Raw genomic sequence first — 22094 nt, 5'->3', positions numbered from 1 at the left:
GGAGGAAGGGAAAAAGCCACAGTTCTGCTCAAGTAAGTTAATTCACCATTAACTTATTTCTTGACTGTTGATTAGCTGGAATTAAAAATAAGATCTATCCTTTCACTTGCTAAAGCACAATTTTATGAAACTGCATCTTTCAACAGATGCATCCAACTGAAGTCATACTAAGCATTTGTATTCAAAAGCCCCACTTAACTTTTTCCTCCAGTCAATAGTTACAAAATAAATTTTATTTCTTTCTTGGGTCACTTTAAAATGACTTGAGATTCACCACAGATTGTCAGGCTTGCTTGACAGGCCATGCCATAATCAGCATTTAAATTTCTGGTTTAGGGAAAAAAAAAAAAAGGGCGTTCAAATCCCCAAAGCACTGTTGCCTAGTTGCTGAGTATGCATAGCTACCCTGAAAATTAAGTTTAAAGGGAAATCATTTAATACATCTTTGGTGCCATTAACTAGACTGTGAAGAATAACTACTATACTTGGATTCATAGATGAAGTTTTATGCAATTAACAATGCAACTTTAAAATCCATATAGTCTTCAGTATACTAAAGATACAACTATTTCTTACTTTATTTTATGTTTGCATCAAACAATTTAGATTTCTGCATATAAAAACAGTTGACAAAATTAACAGAAAAGTCTTCAGTACCATATGCTTCTGTTAGGGTATGACATTCTCTGACCTTTAATGCACAAACCAAAGGCAAACAGGACAAAAAAAAAACATTTACAACATGTAACTACAAGGTCAAGGAAATGGGTTTTCATTTATTTTTATACTTCTGCGTGCCAACTAAGCCTTTCATCATGACTTAAAGTACAATGCAAATTCAAAATCTACACTAACTAACCTCAGTGTTACAATTTGTAGTATTTCATATATGTATGTCTACAGGGAACTATAATGGAGGGGATATATACAAAGCATTAAGAGGGAAATATAGCTCATGCAGGCAGTCTTTAGTGTCACTGAGACTACCCATTTAAGCGCTCGTCCTACTTAACTGTGCAGTTGAATAAACACGAAACGACGTACAAAGATCATAGTATATTTAATATTAATTTTCCCTTATACAATACTAATTTAATTAATATTCTTTTCAACCCACATAGTGTCTTTGCCTCAGCAAGCAGTGGAGGTAGCCCTGATTTGAGTGTAAGGAGAGGATGGGTGGACAATGCTGATGCATTTCTACAATTGCTTCATGTGATATGGGAGCATGAGTAGCATATGTAACAACATGCAGACGCAGAGAACAGGCAACAGCTCTTTCTTATTCCCTGGCTGTTTGTACAAGTTCATCAGGTGATACACACAGAAACTTAAATGGACTCTACAGTTCTTGTTCCAGATTCTGCTTATGATACATACGGAACAAGAACAAATGCAGCGTTCTTTCTTCAGGTAAGAAGTCCTCTTGTACTTTCCAAGAAATTGAGAAAAAACAGCAGATTTGAAGAGCTGCATACATCCTGATTTTCCAACAATAAGCAAGTGTACTCTAAATCATTTTGGACTACAAAAAACTAACTAATGTTTGTCAAATAATAAGCAATGGAGAGTGTAAGAAAAGTTACTTATCCAGTTTCAGGCACAAGTCATGCCTTCAGATTTCACCTGCTTAAGGAATATGTTAGAAGTACTTATCTATTTAGCCCCAGCAAACTTCAAATCTAGTCCTGACAGACTGGAAAAAAATACAGCCAAGATCAAAACAGATTTAAAAGACAATATTCACAAGTTCAAAGTCGTGATTTTTGCTCCTTAAAAAAAACAACACACAATTTCAATAATTTAGTATATAGAGGTAACACAAGTTTATAGACAAAACAATGTTTGAAAACTACTTTAAGAGTGACGTCTTTAGCAAAAGATCTGCTTTTATATATTTGCCTTAAGCGCTAGAATTTGTGACAAAAACTACAATGTGAATCCAGATTTCCAGGCACCAGCCAAACATTTTAACCACAGTAACACTGTTTTTCTTGGCTGTGTTGAAAAGATGTCTGTAATATAAAGCACTAAAAAAGTAGTTCTACAGCCATTTACTTCTGAAAGAAACAAGTCCTTCCTTGGCTTCACACAACTGGATTTATTTTCCCCCAACTTCTTTTAAAATCTCAGAAATAGTAAGATCTCACAGACTGACACAACCATTCCTAATATTATCTTGGCCAATGACAGACTATTACATGTAATTACAGAATGCTTGCCCAGCTAACTTTGTTTACACATATAAGCACTAACTGTAGTACTTCACTACAGTATTTTTATTTTCTGCTTTTTGGTTGCAAATGAGAATGTAGTATAAAAAAGTATACCGTAAAATAAAGTGAAGCCTTCCATAAGGTTGCAACACTCATTTACAAGCATATATTCCCTATATCAATTATTATGCTCTTAATTATTATCAGTCATTTTAGCATGAGTTCCCAAAAAGAAACTACGTATTATTGAGTTGCTGTAACAATAACCAAATACATGGCTATAAATTACCTTGCAAAATGCATATGCTTCCATCTGAATGTTTAGTCAATTAAAATTCTATCTTCACATAATACACTTGAAGAGCCTATTTAAAAATAAGATGTGAAGCAATTTTAGCTTGAACTGCCTGTCATTTCTCAGATTCAATTTTCAAACATTCAGACTGATGAACTGAGTAATCATTGAAAATTAGAGTATCACTGGGAAAGACTGAGATTTGTGTTCTGGAGGTGTATTTAACTGGCAGAAATTGTTAGATTATTCATTTTTATACATCCAGCAGAAGCTACCTTTTTCATTTAGAAACAACAGGAGAAAAAGAACAGAGGAAAAAAAACTTCAGCACATGATTATCAGGACGAAGTTAGAACAGTCTGATTACTCTCACCCCTAACTCCTCAAATACCATCGTTCTTAGCATGCCTCAAAAGAAAACCTTCTGTATTCTGTTGAAGTCAGGCACAACTTCCCCTATGCAGTTCTTGATTTACTAGCAGTATGAGGAAGAAACCACCTTCCTCTTAATCTTTTGGTTACCCACCACGTCTAGAAGTCTTTGGCAAGTTTCTATATTTAAAGATTAGACATGCCCAAGACAGAGTAGTACCACTCTCTTCAAAACCAGTCAGGCAAATATTTAGGTAGCTGAAGTACTGACTCCAAGAGCACTTCAGAATATTGTTAGCTTTACAGTTATTTTTTCCTAGTTATCAATATAAAAGATTGTACATGTTATACACTCTTTTTAAAAACCTTACACTGACAGAGTTGCTCTCTACCAAGATGTAAAAGTTCGCATCCAAAGTAAAATTAAGTGTGACAGTTAATATGTGATTTATTATATGATCATTAGTACTTTTTCAGGTTGTCTGGGAGAAGTACTACAGCAGAACTTCACTTCCTTTCACTAAGAAACAATGGTAAGAACCACCTCTCTAAGCAGACTCAACACTTTGTAATGAAGTCATTCTGGTTCAACTAAAAACTCCCTCTAAATACTTCAGCACAGGAAAAATTTAAGTTGCACATAATTAGAGCTTCTGGTGTTGGACTTCAGTCAAAAGAAAACTCCTCTACCCATCTCTGCATTCAGCCTTACAACGAAATGCTGCAATGAAGAATCTCTTCATACACACACACGTCCTGTAGGCACTTTCAATACTTACCTTTAAGGCATCCAACTTATGCCATCAAATCTCATAGAACAGATAGAATAAACCCTAGATAACACTTAAATACAAATGCATAACCATTTTACAAGGGATATGTTAGCCCTCTTAGAAATAATACGGTTTAGATAATTGTTTTGCTACCAACAAAACAAAAAACCCTACTCTTATTTCTCCTGCCTCATGATTTACAAGTAAAAGTGGGCTGTGTTTTGTTTTCTTTTTTTTTAATTCCCATAGTGTTGTTCAAAAGAGGCAGCCACAGGTATCTTTAGGCAGTTCTTTTCATACATTCCTATTCAGAAATTCATACCCAAACTTTACAGTTTCTATCATGCCGAAACGGACAACTCAAGATTTGAAAAGATGTAGATTATAAAATATGTAGGATAGATGCTGTACCTTTAAATAAGTACAGATAAACTATGCAGCCATTTATAAGTTCACTGTGCAATCATTTTTGCTAATCATACTCAAAACTGAAATAATTGGAGGAAAAAAAACACATTAAAGCAAATATTCGTAAGACAATACCGAAGAAGAGTATTGCCAAGAGCAAAGCTACCAGCACTAGGAAGTGGCAAAAAGATTTATCAGTGTACTCAAAGTGAAATGCCAAAATTCAAAAGAAACTCATGGATTTCCACTAGGTGGTGGCCTAAGCACACACAGCCATTGACATTTGCTGCTCCTACATCCATGCTCAGAAACAATGTTAAAAGCCCGTTCGATTACAAATCTTACTAATGCAGCAGAATCTAGGGAACTACTAATTGAAAACATATTAACACCTTCACCACGTTGTCTAAGTTAATTCAGACTCAAAACCACAGTACTATTCCTTACACTTCAAAATTAGTCAGCTACTAGGCGCAAATCCCTCTATAACCACATGGATTTTACAGCTTCAGTTCCACGCATAGTCAGACTATTTCCTACAGTCATGTTCAGATTTAAGTGGAGGAAAACAAGGCTGCAAGCATGCAGGCTCTTAAATTAACTGCCCATTCTTGCATTTCACTTATTCATCACTCCTCCAGTACCTGTCCAATCTTCTGCCCTCACAGCTCCAATCCAGCCAATTTTGCAATCCACAGTTACCTATAGTTTTGCTCAGGACCAATTCCCATGCCTAACCAACCTGCCAGGCTTTCCCATCATTGCTACTTAATAAGGTCCCCAGCATAATTAAAAGCATTACCTTTAAAAGTCACATTACCTATCAATTAACCAATAGATAAATATAGCATTTTAGTCTCTTCTAATAACTTTCAATTGAGCACAGATAATTAACATGGATGGCTCCAGAAACACATTCCAAAAGCACATGTACTATTGTAATCAGACAGTAAACAGCTGGCTACCCATGTCTATAAACATTTCTCATTTTATTTCACTTAAAAGATTACAACATATCTAAAATTTTGGAAAGCATCACTAGAACATCCCCATCTCCCTAATCATAATTTCTCCATGTTTTTTTCCTTAAAGAAATTGCTGAAGTTAAATAAAAAGCAGCACTACACATTACAGAGTAACAGCTCATTAATAATTACTTGCAACTATTCTAAAAGAGGTACCTTTTTTACACTGAAATGCATTAAACAGACATAATAAACTATTTCTGTAATGTTGCATTTAAGTTATGATTTCTTTTCAGTCTAACAGTAAATCTCATCTCCACCTTCCAAGACGAGATACAAGTATTTCCAGAGCTTTGGTGGAAGATGTGTAAAACAAACTGCTACATTGCCTGTAAGGGATCTGGTAAGCAGCTGCAGTATACTGTAGTTCTAGAAAATTGTATTTCATACACCTGAAATGCCCAGGGCTTCAGACAAGTACTTGGATACCACTTACTTAAAACAATATGAACATATTCACATCAACACTGCTAGTGCAGTTTATTCAGCAAGCGAAGACTGCTGAAACTCTTTCCCTCCCTCTCTCAAGAGAAGATACTGAGCACTTTGTAAGTGGCTTAGAGAAAGTAACTTCAGTCTTACAGTAACAGTCTGAAGTCTTGCACATAATACTACCTAAAACACATAGTACATACAAACATAGTACTACATACAGCTGCTAAAAGTTATTTTCTGCTCTATATGCATATAAACCCCCACCTTTTAATACAGTCCTGTAGTTCCAAACTCGGGGACAAGGCCCTCCTATTTTTGCAAGCAGCAAATTTAAGCAAGCTAGGAAAAAAAAATATAGGTACACAGAAGAAACATTAACATGGAAGAGACTGACTTAAATGAGAAGCTAGGTAAAGGCATTATGAATCTCAAATTTGAGTATTTAGAGGGACGCAATTTGCAGTGGCTAGATTCTTAGCATTAGGAGCTACCAAAGGTTTTGGGGTGGGGGGTTTGTTAGTATTTCTTCAGTGGTGGTGGGGTTTTGGGTTGTTTTTTTGTTGTTGTTGAGTTTTTGGCTCGGTGCGTTTTGTTGTGGTTTGTGTTTTTTTATTTTAAACTAATAACTTACATCTATCCAGGGTTATGAATCTCATCTATCAGTAAGAAGAGACCAAAATATCACTTAGTCCAATTTGTGTAATTTTAAGAATGCAAATGACAATGAACAAGCATTGACAAGGACAGCACAGAGACCATGTCATGATGAGGAAAAATAAACACAAGTGAGTGAAAAAGATGAGATGATGTGCTGCCAAGCTCCTTACCCATTGCTGCTGCTGTTGGAGCTCCCTGATGGTATTCTCAGCTTGCTCCAGTTTAGTAATGGCCTCATCACTCTGCTGTTTGATGGTGGCCAGCTCCCGTTTTATGAGGTAGTTTTCCTCAGCCTCCTGGGCCCTTGTCACTTGTCCCTTAGGACATAATTTTTTTTTTTTAAGCAGTTGAGGACAAACCCAAGAAAGACTGCCTTTGTGATGCTTAGCTGCTTATTTCATCAGATTGGTTTTGCAAAGAGCATAGAGTACAATTGGTAGAAATTTTAGGACAAGGTAGTACTAAACAGCTGCTTTAGTACTTTATTACAAAGTTTAGCATCTGTTTAGCAAGCACAATTGCGTACTTGCATTCAATAAAATTCCTTTCATGCAATATTATTCAGTTGTACATGCACAGATTTAAGTTCGCAATATTCAATTTCAGTGTTAATACAGTGTCTTAGAATCCATTTGTCACAGAAATTTGTACCAAAATTTTACATTAGGTTAGGAAAATTATTATAACGTGCAGGTATTGGGTTTATATATTTTTAGTAAACAAAATTAAACAAGTTTCTAGCAAGAGATTAGCTCTATATTTATTCCAAATCAGCAAAGCAGGGACAGAGTACAGCATGCAAATATGCATGCATTAAAGCAGTCTGGGGTTTTTTGAGAGTAGGAAGAGAGTCATACAGTAAAAGACTGAAAGACTATACCTGTATCAATCTATCTGCCAAGGAAGCACTTTCCTACAAAGGAAAAATTCAGATAGGAATAAGGAAAAGAAAAACCAAAAAACAAAGGAGTGATAATAGTGACAAAAAAGACAAGAGCTGAGAGAAAGAAAATGCCCAAATTCTACCCATTTTCTGTACAAACTCTTTTTGCAAAATTAACAACTCTTCATATAAATTAAGGCAACTCAGCCTGAAAGTCCCAGGAAGCAGCCTTCTCTGCAATAGATTTAACACAGTCCATCTTTGATACAAGAAGGCCTCAAAGCCAGATTTCCATAACACTTAAAATTCACCTACAGGAGACTAGGTATTTTTATCCCAATGGCTTGCTTCCCTAATTAACAAAAGTTACTGAGACATTATCTGATACAAACTAGTAGACAGATGCAAGACATGGTCTATGGTCCATCCACAACACAAAAGGAAGGCATAATTTGAGCACAAAGGAAACTCCACTAAGCACTGAGGCATTCATTCATGCAGAACTAAAGCTTCCAAAAAGATGAAAGAGGAAAGTTAAATGGTGCAAACTGACAGACACAAGTAGAAAATTTCAACTATGACAGCTAATATTTTGTTTTACTGAACTCTTGCAGTAACTCACTTGAGCAGTTCATAGATTCTCTTTCCTTGCCAAAGTTTTGCAAGAAAGAAATTTTCATTTATGCACACTGACAAGCACTATATTCCCCCCCACCCAGCTGCACATTTAATTAATTTCTACTCTATCACCCTTGAAAGCAGTGCAATTTTTGCAGATGCTACAACAGATAACAGATCTATTTGCAGACCATCTTTGCCCTTGGAACATTTATCAAAATTAAAAGTTCAAACTGGTTGATAAGAGCTATTACTTAGCAGTTAAGGTAAGATGTTTGTCCTTAAGATACACTAAGGAAATCACAACTAAATCATGTAGGTTAGGATAAGAAAAAAATATTTTAAAATAAAAATAAGTTTACAACAGAAAAACTGAATGTGTTTGTTCACACTTCACGATCTGTTTTTCAGATGCTGTGATGATAATGATCTTCAGAAATTCTTAATAATAGGTAATATTTTCCCATTTTGAAATGTTCTAATTCCAGTCAGAATGGGATACTCTGAAAGTGAATTCTGAAATTTTAAGTACAGAATTTGCAAAAGCAGTAGCATCTGGCAGTTCATCAAGGACTTCCTAATTAAAAAAAAAAAAAAAAAAAAAAAAATCTGATTTCAAGCCTCTGCAAGTTAAGTATAAAACAGGGATATTTACTATTATAAATTTGCCAAGAGCATTGAAGTGATTCACTACAGCTTTAACTTCTTAAAAAGTCTGCTCTTTTCGGTTAATTTTATCAGCACTTCAATATTAGAAACAAAGATGTTTACAAAATTGTATTTTTTGTCACAACTTCCACAATATGTCCTCATTATGTGCATTTTTCCAAACTAAATTCAGAAATCAATTAATTAGAATTTGACATAGATTGACTGTTTTTCCAAGAAACTGTAACAGATTTAACATCTGAAGTGTGACATCTTTCAACTATGTCACTCTAAATCGAATCGTTACCATTTTCTTCCCTGTGAAACACAAACAACTGTTTGCAACTCACAAGAGCATTCAATTGCATTTATTGAAAGATAGTTGCCATTCATGGTTAAGATGGACAAGAATGTTCTCATTCTAGAGCAGACCAGCTCAGATGCAATCTCTCATAGGAAGCATGATACCAGAATATAGGAGAGGCCATTGGAGAACAATGCCTGCATGTTGGCAGTGTATCAGCAACAGTTATCATGCATAATTTTAAAGTTATATCCAGTTACAAAGAAGCCTAACAAAACTCTATTCCAGACTAAACCTGTGAGAAATAAGTCTTAAAAGATATCCTCCCACCATGTACGCAAAATTGCTACAAAAATTCAAAACTACATAAAACAAATTAATGGCAGCAGACTTCCTGTACTGAATACGAATGCTGCAACAACACCCCTCTACTGCTGTATTTGCTAGCGATGAAGTAATCTGCTTTCATCTCCATCTCTCTCTGGTCATTGGTAGGTCTGTCATTTTGCTCCTACGTAAAAACACCCAGCAACTTCAGATTTTCAAAATTGAGGATCTCTCACAATAACCTCTTTTCCACCCAAGCAGTCCACTATTTCATGTAGTCTTCTGGACTTTGAGCAGATGCTTCTAATTCAGAAAGAAAACAGTACAACAAAAGTTGGGTATGTCAAAATGTTTGATTTCATATTCCCTAAGAGCCAGACAACAACCTTACACACTTACAAGCACTGACCCTAATTGCTTTGTTATTGCCATGCTATTTGGCTAAGCACTGTTAGTAAACACCATAGATTAGCAGGAAAAAGAGTAAGCTATAATTCTGAGATTTCCACTTCATATAATAAAATTGCCATCAATTTAAGTATAAATTAACACAGATTAAATCTAATCACCAACATACTTACTTTTTCTAATGTTTCAATGCGCTGTTTTAGGAGTCTATTTTCAGTTCGTAACCTCTGGAAGGTAAACAGTTCAGAATTGTATTTCTCAAGTTATGAATTAGAAGTCTGATAAAAGCCAAGCAAGCTAACAATGTTTTTATCTCATCACATGTATGGAAATCACTATAAATACAAAAATAATTAGTGACCCCTTTAACATCCTTTTATATGATGTACTAACTCAAAAGATGAGTTTAAACAGCTTGATACAGTGAAGATGAGAAGTCTTGTGTTACACAAAAGCATCTGTGTTGCATTAGATGAAAGCAGTTTGTCTGCAGGTGAACCACAGGGCTTAACCACACATGAGACTTGACAGCTTCCTCTTCATAAACAGAGCCGGACACAGTCTTCATGGTTAAGGGACATGAAAGTGCACTCCCTACACTATGGCAGGCTAATGAGATAGCTACAAGGTTTCCTTCCTTTTCCTCGCAATAGTTTATGTTAAATTATATAATAAAGGGTATTTAATCTGTAAGGTTATACTGAGAATTATTTACCTCGGATGCCCCAGAAGTGAGAAAGACTTGTACCAAATTACATATTTTACCAGTGCATTTCCCGTAAATTTTAGCAGTCAGCATTCAGATGAAGGGATCCGTATCCCTACGAATAGAGCCATGGATATCAGTTCAGTAATGCTTTACCCTGCCAGGCTGAGGCAGACTCAATGTGCTGCTTTTTCCATCTCCCTAAAATAGCAGAGCTTCTTAGCAAAAGAGAGTAAGTCAGAAATGGTTTATATAAGGTCCCAAAGCAGGGCCTAGAAACAGACAACTCTGGGTTGTTGGGTTTGGTTGGAGGGGGTTTTTGTTCATTTTTGTTGGTTTGTTTTTGTTGGGGTGTTTGGGGTTTTTTTTTGGGGGGGGGGGGGGGGGGGGAGCAGGGAAGGATTTGAAATAAGTTAAAATACTGGAATCTAAAGATACAGTTGTCTTTCAAATTATTTTATTCCATCCTATTCTGGAGAGAGCTGTCATTTGAGTCCTGCAAATCTTCTGGTTTCAGATGCCATTACAGCAGGTCCTAATGCTGCTAACTGCCTAGCTGCCTGTTACAACAATAACAAACTGCCTAAAAAAGCTTGGAACACCTTTGTGCTCCCAGGTGCATGCCACTGAATTTTTCTGATGAACTGATGCCTTAGAAACTGATACTGAAAGGCAAAATTACTAGCAGTGGACAGGAAGAAGGAAGGCTGTACCTCACTCCCTCTACTAAGCTTTATATACTATACTTGCCCATCATTTCTCCCACTGCCTTTTCTCATGGAACTGGCTAAAAACATGACACAAGGAAGCAAATCCAGATCAAACACCATGCTGTGAAAAAAATGTGAAAAAGGAAGAAAAGTGGCAAAAGCCTATTTATGTCACAAAAGCAAAAAGATGCCGTGATTAAGTACATACAGGAAGTAGGTCAGTTAGTAAAAGGGAAACAAACTGCACTTGCAGGGTGGTTTTTTCCACGTTATGTATCAATTGCAGAAGCTCCAGAAGAAAGAGTGACTGCAGGCAGAAGATTCTTGGGCCCAGTGCATAAGAAAAATCTAGACCTCAAAAATCAATGATAAACCACTGAAGAGCATTTGGATAAATTCTACCTTAACATGTGTCTTACAAACCTCTTGTGTGGGACACCTACATCTAAACCAGCATATTTGGCTACATATACAGATCAAATATGTAACTCCACATCTAGGAATTAAACTGATCCATAAATTTTTTGAGGCTCTCTTACTTTAATTTCAACTTGTTCTTCCATTTCTTTTGTCTTTATTGTAGTGTATTCCTTTTCTAACCTAAAAATTAGAAATAGTAAATTATGATTACAAAAGTTGCAGATAACTTACTTGTTGGTGTAGTACCTAACAAACAACAGCAGAACAGAGATACAGATTATTGATATTTCCTCAAAGTGGCCACTTGAAATGCACACCTGTATATATTTAGACTGGACATTAGATTTAAACACAAAGACTTGTATAGATATGAACAGACTCTGAACCAGCACTTCTGAAGTGCAGGTGCTTGCTTGTATATATTTACAGTGGTAATGATTGGAGCTACTCCATAATAACCACTCAATGTAATTATACAATAATCAATTCAATAGATTCAGCCAAAAAACCAGAACTTGGAAAGCCTGGAAGACAGAAAGATGCAAAGAGATTTGAGACAAATATCTTAAACATATAAAATAATTGTGGCCCCTCTCCAGCAAACACAAAATTGTCCCAACTGAAAACAGCAGCAACAAGAAGAAACAAGCTCAGATAAACAATGCCTCTACAGAAGGCAACCAAGGAAGTTTAGACTCAGAATGGTAGGATTTTAAACTACATGCACTTATATTGGCTTTCAGAGAAAATGTTTTTCCTGAGAGCTTTATTACTACTTCTGTTTTAGAGAAGACTGGTCACTCTACAGCATTGACCATAGGCTGCTGACAGAAGGATTGGCAAATTCAACTTGAAAGACCCTAGCACAATCAGCAGTGTAAGAACAGTGAATGTACAATACATTACAACCAACCGGGGAATCACCAAAGTTAACCCTGGAGAAGCACAATATGTGCAGCTTGGCTTATCAAAACATAATTTACCAAAGGCAAAAAGACAAGACATGCAACTAACCTTAAAAAAAAATAGTAGTATTATGCTCAGGATTTCAAACCCCAAATGAAAGTTATTTTAAAATTATCAACGGTATTACAAAGTTTCATCAATTTATATTTTAAACAGCACTAATCTTGACCATACATGCACTCTTTAGCACTGTGAATACTTTTCCAGCTCCTGAGAACTAGTCTTAAGAATTTAGGCCAGATCATAAAGTTTAACCTCCTTTCCCTACTTCACCCTGAAAAAACCAAACAATCTCCCCCTCTTCACCCCCAAAAACCACACATACCCCCAAACACTGCTTTTTCTATTCAGATCCTGTTTACTGAAGTGCTGTAATTCCCCATAACTTGCAGCTTTCCTCAAAAGCTTTTTAGGTTATTTTTGTAAATGAGATACAGCTTTATCATATTTAAGAAAAATAGCAAACACTGGAAGAATTTTCTTGCAGACAGAACTTCAGTTTTAACTGTTTATAGTATAAAACACCAAAAAATTTAAAAATGGAAAATTCAAAATTAAATACTGATTAATTAGTTTTAAAGATAAACAAACAGTAGCTCTTAGCAACAGTACAATCTATTTTCTCAAAATGTTATACCTACTTTTTCATCTTTTTTGCATTGTATTTGACTTGGTAAGATGCTTGGATTAATTTGTCTGGACCACTGTCAAACTGATGTGGAATGACCTTTTGAAAGTGCTAAAAGCAATCAGAGCACAAGATTACATATAATTAATAGCTGCAAGGAAATACACATACACGCACATTACACATTTCAGACATCTCTTACACTTATTGTAGCCTTAATTTACCTGTAACATTCCTTCCATGTCAAGTTGCAGTAATTCTGCTTGGTTCATCTGAAGTACTGCTAAACCTACTCGAAATACTATCTCTAAACCCTAAAAACAGAAGTTAAGAAATATCCAACAATTATTCACGGCATTGTCAACAGTACAGACAGATTCTATTTACTAATGTAGGAAATCTCACCCAGTTTCCCAAACAAGCAAAAGGGCTACTGAAAAATCTCCCAACAAATTGGTTCTGGGTTTCTTATTTTGTCCCAAGGACAAGTAGTCTGGCTATTTGTCCTGATGCCACACACTCCCCTCAGAGAGCCTAGTGCTGAGGTAAAAACTCTTGAGTGACAAGTGTTCTCTATGTCAGCTTTATCAAACATTTTAAATGTATCTAGTACAAAAAGCCCCAGGTACTTCTCAAAAAAGCCATTTTAATTTCAGACATGGTACAATCAGTTAAACTATTTAAACAGATACAAGGGAATGTCTTGCTCATGTACACTACATCTTGGACATTCTTGAGTGTAAGCTGAAAGGATCCACCTTTGACTTACTATTTCCTAAAAGATGATTGCAGAGAAAGAGCATAAATGGACCATAAACTTTGGTTTGTTACCAGTCACAACCACGCAAAGCTCTAATCCTAAATAAAACTTGGGTGTCTCCGTGCCAGTGACACTGGATAATTCCATAAATTTCTTTGGCTACTGTTCATCATCTGGACAGTAAGAGATGCCAACACTCCCTCTTCTTGGTCTGCCTATCCCCATGGAGCTTTAACTTTGGCCTGAAAGCAGCATTACTTTCTACCCCAAACTCACTATAATACCGAGAAACTGATGTCCCTGTTGTATGCAATGCTATTGCATCGCATCCAGAACTGCCAGATTTGGTAGCTCTTCAACAGGCTTAGAGTACAAAGTTGCATACAGGATCTACATTCAAAGATTTAGTTGCTCTTCCTTGACAAACTACATACACAGACATCTTCCCCTACAAAATAATCTGATAAGGACTAAAAAGCAAGACTATTTGAGATTTGCTCATCATAACAGAATTTATACCACTGCCTAAGTAACTACTTTGAACAGCTACTCTTGAAATAGAACATCTGAGTATTGGGTAGTTACCTCAGACATAAAGATATCAAATATTCTCGTTGCAATTGGTAGTGGAAAAGTTGTGAGGAATATAGTTAAAAACCATGACGAGGCATACATAGAAGTGTGGAAACTCTGAGACTGAAAGTGCACATAAAGCTCTGGAAGATGCTCCTGGAAAAGAAGAGGAAGAAAAAAATATATGTTAAGCTACTGCTGGTAGTTTTAGTGTGTCCATGTTTTTGACAAATTTTGAATAAAAGAAGAAAAGAATTGATATTTAGTACAGACAGCAGCTTTGTAACACAGGACTAGGAAAGATACTACTCATCATTATCAAGAACCATGCAACGGAAGTCCCAGTATAGAATGCCCTACAGCACTTCTACCCCACAAAGCACAGATTACAAAAACACTTCCCGATCTTAGTAGGTATTTACAAGCTTGTGACTTCCTAAGTCATGTCTAGAGTGGGCTACAAAAAAGAGCTGGAAAGATCCAGGGTATGGCCAGAGACCTATATCTTATTTTGCTACGTAAGATCCCGCCGCTGATCATCGTGTTAGGAACTGGATCACAAAACACAAACCTATTTGTCTCTATCAGCCTGACCAGGAAGAAAAAGTGTTCTGTGTCCCAAATCTGAACACAATTTTAATTCTGTGTATGAGGGTGTCTCCCAGCTTCCATCTTTTAAAATAGCTATAAATTGACTATGAAGATATTGACTTTCACAATCTTCAATTCAAACAGAATTAAACATTCATAGGCTTAAACAGTAGCAATACAAATCCTCATGCTTCAGTGTTTAAAGCCAGTCACTGTCTGCCAAAGGTTAAAAAAGCAGACCACACAGCCACATGCATTTATTTCTGAAGTTCTGAGACTAACTACTGTCAAGAGAACAGCCTACTAGCCAACAGACATGCCTGCTCTTGAACTGTAATTCCCAAGTCCTTATTAATAGTTACTGAATAGAAAGTTTGATAGATTTTGTATGTACCTGTATCATGCATTCAAACTGGTACATACAAAGGCCCAGTTCAGCCATGCTTGGTTTAAAGAGTTCTCGTAGTCTGTAATCTTGCATTAATTTAACAAACACACAGAATGCCTCTTCTTCTGGCATCTATATTAAAAATAAAAAAGCACAGTAAAAACTCTGGACAAATGTAAGGATATATCAGAGTAAGTGCCTGGGAAGGTTTAGGGGTTTTTTTGTTATTTGTGCATGCAGTGGGGTTTTTGTGGTTTTGTTTTTCTGGGGTTTTTTTTGGTTGTTTTTTTGTACAATTACTATAATGAACTTTTGTATATATTCAATTCTATCAAGTGATTTGAAAACTGAAATGGAGGTCTGCAAGTTTCTTATAATATACCCTACATTGTCATAAAACAAAAGGCAGTAATACAAAGGCAGCTTCGAGATTATCAAATCAACTGTGAAATTCCATTTGAACTGAGGAGATCCAATATAACAGAATTGAAATGAGAAGTTTGTTAACAGTTGAAACAATATTCACCAAAATGGCTTGCAAGTCTGCAGTCCTACCTTAGCTCCAAGAAATAAATGTATTCTCCCACTCAAAGACAGTATCTTCTTGGCAAACAGAACCACAGAGAATAAATCTCATTTGATTCACAGAGTAAACAGCTGCCCTTGACAATTCCATTGTAACAAAATGACGAAGGAAAACTATTATAAAAATTCGCAGTAAACCACCACAATATATTATGCATTCAAGCAGGGATTTTAAAGGTTCACATATTTTTAGTATCATGTTTACCTGCATAAGCAGTAATCCAACTATAAAAGCGCTTCCTTGACAGTATCCAACTTCTCGATCCACCAAAGAATAAGCCTGGGAAATAAAGTTTTAAGACTCTCAACAATTAAAACCTCATTACCAATAAAAAGTAAACATAGTTCATGCTGTTATTTTGCTAATAACTTACTCTTCCTCTCCCAAATCCAGTGAGGACAGACATTCTATTCAGAAGTTTTAGTCAGATATTCTAGTTGCTACCTGCTGCTACAAAGGGGTATGAACTCTGCTCTCTGATAGCCTACAAATCTAAAACTAAGGCATAGCTAAAAAAAAATGCATACAGTTTTCAACTACAGGAATTTGCCAAAAGATAACAGAGACAGCTGGCATACAAACTGCACAACGTTACTACTTTTATAGGAGACAGACCAGACAAACAACAGTTCTTTTTCAGAAAAATTATGTGCTGCAGTTTTATTTACAGGGGGAGGAAATGCAGTGACTTCCATACATATTGCATCTTCATTTTAGAGTTATGGAAGTCACTATGATTTGGAAATCTGCCAACTTTTCTGTTGAAACTATGGTGCATGGAGAAGTCTGTCTTTAAAAATTTAAGCTCTTTATACAATGAAGAAAAAATAACGCAAACTTAATTTTATGGTAGCATTCTCATTTTGTGCTTGGGCACTGTTAACAACTGCACATTAGCTTGTACCTGCCATTTGCTGCTACCACTCGCAGGTTCACAAACACTTGAAAACTGAATGCTAGTTCTGATTTACAGTGTTCTTGTCTTGGTCAACATTGTTTACTCTACTTCACGGCACGCTTTATTCCATTATACTGTGAGCAGTTAGTATGTGACTTTGTTTTAATGCAAACTTAGTAAGTTTTTTAAATCTCTTATAAAGTAAAACAACTATAGGAATACCATATTCGAAAGCTATCTTTGAAACTGGCATGTAATTTGTTAAACCATTCCAGTGTCAAGTAGAGTAAGTTTAAAAAATGTAAACACACGAAACTGATGCAAGTTCACTATATACAAGGCAAATTATTTTCCAAACTTTTGTGCACGTTCTTGCTAATGTATTTTCAAGGGCTGAAATACTGACTTACCTTCATTACGTTGAACAAGACCTCCTGTCCAAGGCTGTCTTTTTCTTTAAAAAAATCATGTTCAGGGTATGTTCTAGCAATGTCCCTTCTTATTAATTTCTCACAAGGAGATGTCATTTTCAAAAGCTCTGAATACTGATCCTTAATTGGCATGCTTTGAGCACTGCATAGAAGTTGCCAAACAATTGCTCTGAAATGATGAGGTATCCCTTTTCGAACAAGCTCCTAAAGCACAAAAAGACACAAATTCATTTATATTTCCTGAAAATATAAACATAAGCCTACAGAACAAAACACTTCAACATATTACGCTCCTCACAACTTCAGAAAATGTTTACATCGTGTCACAAACCAATCATACAGTTTATAATGTGTAAACCTCAATTTTAGTGTAATAGATTGTTATCTAACAAAACTAAGGAGACACTGAATCATTTTTAGTGGCTCAATTAGCTAATGAAAGTAGTCCCCTATTCATAGTAAGCTACTTGAAAAACTGAATTTTCGAGTAATTTTAAACAAGAGCTCCCATTAGCCAGAATTTAATACAGTTATTTTTATATTTCACAAATGATAACTGAAGATAACACCCTTTATATTTGCAGTGATTGAGATATAAGAAATCACCAATTAAAAATTATTTCCAAGACAGGTAAATGATAAAAAGTGAAACTAACTGTAGCACAGCCAACTGCAACAGAAAAATTGCACAGTACTACTATCAGAAGTCATTTGACAAACTTGACAAGTTGTGTCTAATTTCTCTGGTGTGCCAGTATTTCCAAGTTCTTTTAAGAAAGTATTTAAATGTAGTTTCAGACACTGGACCAAGAAAACATTAAGTTTACATCTACTGAATTAACTAAATTTACTTCATCTTCCCTGAAAAACAAACAAACAAACAAAAAAAAAACCCCAAAAAAACCCCCACCAGGCTAGGTAGTATACAATTCAAACCTTCCCAGATCAGTAGATCTAAGAACCTGATACATGGCTTTTCAGAAAGCACAAGCAGAAAGTAGTCTTGTTGCTTGATCTGAAAACTGAGAAAAAAGTATGATTCAGAAGTTTACAGACTTTCTTAGTGGTACTTCTCCAACTAGTATCAATCTGACCTAGAAGATTGTATCTTCAAGACAAGAGGGTTCCTTTAATAATTTTTTGTACCTTAAAAACTGCTATCAAGTATTCTGTCTCCTAAAGGATAGTTTCTTTCACTAGTATTCATTCTGAAGCCAGAGTAATCTCCTATTCTGCAAAGCTTCCTCTTTCTTGTTTGTTCCAAATATTTCTCCTACTTCACCAAACATTAAGATTAATTAATGCAACAGTGATAACTTTGAAAGAGACTCTTGCTTTCAAGTTTTGGTTTTGTTAAGCTTGAACACTACTGCAGAAGTTTTGCTTCACTGACCTCAATTTTCTAATATCCCCAAGATCTCCAGCCTGCTTCAGAACCATCCTCGAGATGTCAGTCCAACTATTTGTCCTGTCTACAACACAACTGTGACACCTTGTGTTATTTCCTAAAAGATTTCCAACTCCAAGACAACCACCCTAACACATTGGCTTTCCACATCTGTCTCCAGCTATCATTTGTCAACAACACACTATCAGATTGTAGATCAGTCATCTAAAGCCTCAAGGGCTACTAATAGCAAAGCATTAGCAAGTGGATCAAGAAGATACAAGTTCTGAAGTGGATCAAAAGATACAAGGATGGAACATATCACTTCTGCAGGAAGGTATACACACCTACATCTAAAACTTAAAATACTTGCCAGATATCTAATAACTTAAGACCAGTTTTTACAGCCAAGACAAAAAGATACCTATGCTACTTAAGTCATACCTACTGGCGCAATCAGGAAGTATGGATGTTCTGGTATTCCATTGTAAATGCAGAGTGACACAGTTTAGGCTGACTTTATGCAAACAAAACAATAACAAAAAAATATTGAGACTTATTTAACCAGCAAATGAAAACTCACTAGCAATGTAATTAAATGTTTACTGAAAGTTAGTCACATACTCCCCAAATTATACTTGGCCAGCTGTAAAAACAAGTGATACTTGTGACACTTCAAAATGTTCAAATGGAGGCAGTTCAAATTAATTCTATCCAACCAGATCTACTTATTACATCTCATTTCTCCTTGCTCTTGCCAGGTTCATGTGGTCTTCTTTTCATGGCCTTTTGGGAACACCTTTCCAGAAACCGTTTTCCCTATGCAAGCAGGAAGTCTTGAATTCATTTTCTTCCCTTGTTTCCTCTCTCAAGTCATGTTCTCTCTTCACAACTGCTTCACATAAAAGATACTTTACTTTAGCCCATTGTTCTGCCTTCCCACAACCTATTCATAGACACACATTTCAAACTGCTCAAAAGACCCTGAAATTTGTATTCTGCACATAAAACTACAGACTAGAGCCAATAAAGAACCAAAGCAGAACAGACTTGCCTACGAACAAAAAATCCCACGCTGCTGTTACTTGCTGCCTCTGAAACATGGATATGTTCAAATGCCCTAGATGCTTTTTAGTTTGAATTTAAAGTGTAACTGAATTCCAGTTTTGCACATGTCCACAACTAACCCAGACTGGACACACACTGGTCAAAGTTTGTTCGATCCACTCAATTTAGAAACAATGTGTTCTTCTGCTTAAGGTCGTCCCTGGGGTCAAAACACTTGGCATGCACAAAAAACCTAAACTCATCAGAGCCTCACACAGTAGAATTATCAGCTCTTCTAATAAGAATGCTTTAAAAAGACAGCTGCTCAGTGGGAAAATAATCACAGCATCCAGCTATCAGATGCCCTTATGTGGTTTTTCAGTAATTCCATTTTGGAAACATGAAGCAAATCTTCCCTATATTCACAGGAATCTCTCATTAGAGGTAGACTGAAAGCTTTAGTATTCAAGATACAGTAAATGCATCTAGTTTTCACTAAGAGACATTTGCTGGGCAAAATTGTTACCAAGGTCTGGTAACAGTTACCGAGGAAGCACTAAGGCTTAGGGATGGAACAGATTCAACTGGAAGCTTCTAATATTTTTTAAAATAAATATGTAAAAGACCAACAGGAAGATAAAACAGTATCACTTATATCATACTACAAATATATCCTAAAAAATAGTGTCCAACTACTACCTTAACTTGCTTTTCTTTCTTTTTCCGTACATCTTCCCATTCATTCACAATCCTCCCCCACAGGATCCATGAGTCTTCTTCAAGATGGCTCAGATTGCTAGAAGCTGATGAACTAGACACAAGAGAAGATCCACTATTTCTTCTCGACCCATTTACTGATCGCAAGGATTTGCTATCTGTTTCCAAGAGTCTGCAAAGACAGCACACAAAAATCAAATTCAAGTTCTAATCACAGAACCACACTATTAATTGTTTGTTTAGAAGTCAATTCTTCCAAATTCTTTACAAAGGATGCACCCAAAGGTTCAGTGGAACAGTTTTTCCAACATCCATTTGTACTAAATTTGAAAAGAACTGGTCAATGTTACTGTTTCTTCTTGAGATCTCAAGTAATTCTGCAGACAGAAGAACAGCTCACATTGCAGCGTTTTTAGAAATGGATAAAAATGTCACATCATGCATCAACAACACTAAGGGAAGTGAGATTTTAATACAAGTGTTTTGTGGTCTCATGATCTAGATCTTAATACATAATACCAAATCAGAGAAAGTACAGAAGCATTGCAAGCCCAGTGCTCTTTTACACATTCCTCAACTGGAGATTAATAGCCCTACAGGGAAGATGCACAAGTTTTGTTTTGAGGCGTAAGTGCCAGCAAGAGGGCTTTGATTTTACTAGCAACATAAAAACCACAGCTGTTGTGGATCAGACTGACAAAAGGAACATAAGGAAGTTAAATGTCCTCAACAATAGTGTCAAGTGTCAAATGTCAAAGTACTGCAAAGGAGACAGTAATTTTAAAGAAAAGACAAAAAATTAGCCTCCTAAAAGTCTACCTGACAATGTAACCGCAGACAGAATAATTAAAACCTGGAGCAATTTTAAAACACCTGACATTTGCTGACAACTGTTCACAAATCAACATGGTGTTTTATAAATGCATGGGAAAAATCTCAGACCTAAAGAATGAGGACCAGGCAACAAAAGTGGTTAGTATAGCCTATGAACACGTAATTGAAGTGTGGAGTTCAGACGCAAGAACTTCTGGGGTTATCAGGCAGCAAGGTATACATAAAGATGTGCCAAGTGCTAGACAAGCTGCTGAAGAGATTTCCCTGTTAGCTTGTTGCTATGGTCATCAATTTTCCAAGGAGCTGGGGACTCCGGGCAAAAAGGCATGCTTTGGTTATCCTCAACTAATATTGAGCCCCGTAAGCAGGGGGAAATTTTTTAGACGACATGTTAGGTAAGAGCAAGAATTCAGACTAACTTGAAAAAGTGTTTTGCTAAACCAAGAGTTTCATTTGTGCTTTAACTTCCAAGAATTCCAACATCTGTAAATCCGAGTGATCCAGTTGAATAATTTTTCAATGCACCTGCAGAAAAGCTAACACACCCCCCACACACACACCCCCAGCATTTCAGCAGGGTCAGGTTAGGTTTTAGATATTTAATAAATTATAACCTGAGTTATACTGTACCTGAGAATGTACACAAATCTCAGCACACCTACAGTTTTTAAGCTGTCTACTACGATAGAGATATTTATACTAGCTCTCCCTGCCCTGTTCCCAGCTTTCCCTGCTGGTGTTTATGGAAGTTAGGGAAAAAAGTAAGTTAATTCATGAAGACAACAAATACAGTCTCTGCAGTAGTATTTTGTCTGGAAAAGGGTTAAAGAGTAATGCCTTTGGAAAAAAAAAAAAAAAACACAATATTTTTCAAGAACAATTTTAAGTTAGTCCATATTAATGGAATGCAGAAAAATCTTCTTTTGAGGAAAAAATAAAAAAATCCATTTTTAATGTTTAGAAACCTGGCCTATACTGATCCATAATGAAAATTTACAGTTTGGAGCTCCTCCTGTCCACCTGAGATAGTGCCTAAAGATCAAATTCAAAGTAGTCACAGAGGAAAACCAAGCACAGAATAAA

General features: G+C 36.0%; 1 protein-coding gene across 9 annotated transcripts in view; it reads right to left on the bottom strand.

Moving 5' to 3' along the window:
• Nucleotides 1-22094, bottom strand: part of EVI5 (ecotropic viral integration site 5) — an 87349-nt gene that overhangs the window by 49334 nt on the left and 15921 nt on the right. For 7 of the 9 annotated variants that reach the window (XM_030033616.2, XM_030033609.2, XM_030033611.2 and 4 more), the window contains 11 exons: nucleotides 20160-20349; nucleotides 17006-17230; nucleotides 15902-15976; nucleotides 15118-15243; nucleotides 14145-14288; nucleotides 13024-13113; nucleotides 12813-12910; nucleotides 11325-11385; nucleotides 9543-9596; nucleotides 7062-7094; nucleotides 6352-6498 (listed from right to left, as the gene is read on the bottom strand). In XM_030033616.2, coding sequence (XP_029889476.1) covers nucleotides 6352-6498; nucleotides 7062-7094; nucleotides 9543-9596; nucleotides 11325-11385; nucleotides 12813-12910; nucleotides 13024-13113; nucleotides 14145-14288; nucleotides 15118-15243; nucleotides 15902-15976; nucleotides 17006-17230; nucleotides 20160-20349 — 1243 coding nt within the window. Of the gene's footprint in view, nucleotides 1-6351; nucleotides 6499-7061; nucleotides 7095-9542; nucleotides 9597-11324; nucleotides 11386-12812; nucleotides 12911-13023; nucleotides 13114-14144; nucleotides 14289-15117; nucleotides 15244-15901; nucleotides 15977-17005; nucleotides 17231-18857; nucleotides 18931-20159; nucleotides 20350-22094 lie in introns of those variants that run through there. The other 2 variants (XM_030033617.2, XM_030033612.2) reach the window with 2 other exon arrangements.

This window comes from Aquila chrysaetos, chromosome 12 (genome assembly GCF_900496995.4).
Source record: "Aquila chrysaetos chrysaetos chromosome 12, bAquChr1.4, whole genome shotgun sequence".
In the NCBI taxonomy this organism is placed as follows: domain Eukaryota; kingdom Metazoa; phylum Chordata; class Aves; order Accipitriformes; family Accipitridae; genus Aquila; species Aquila chrysaetos.
Note: the sequence above shows the minus strand (reverse complement) of the source record. Positions and strands in the feature narration are given on the sequence as shown.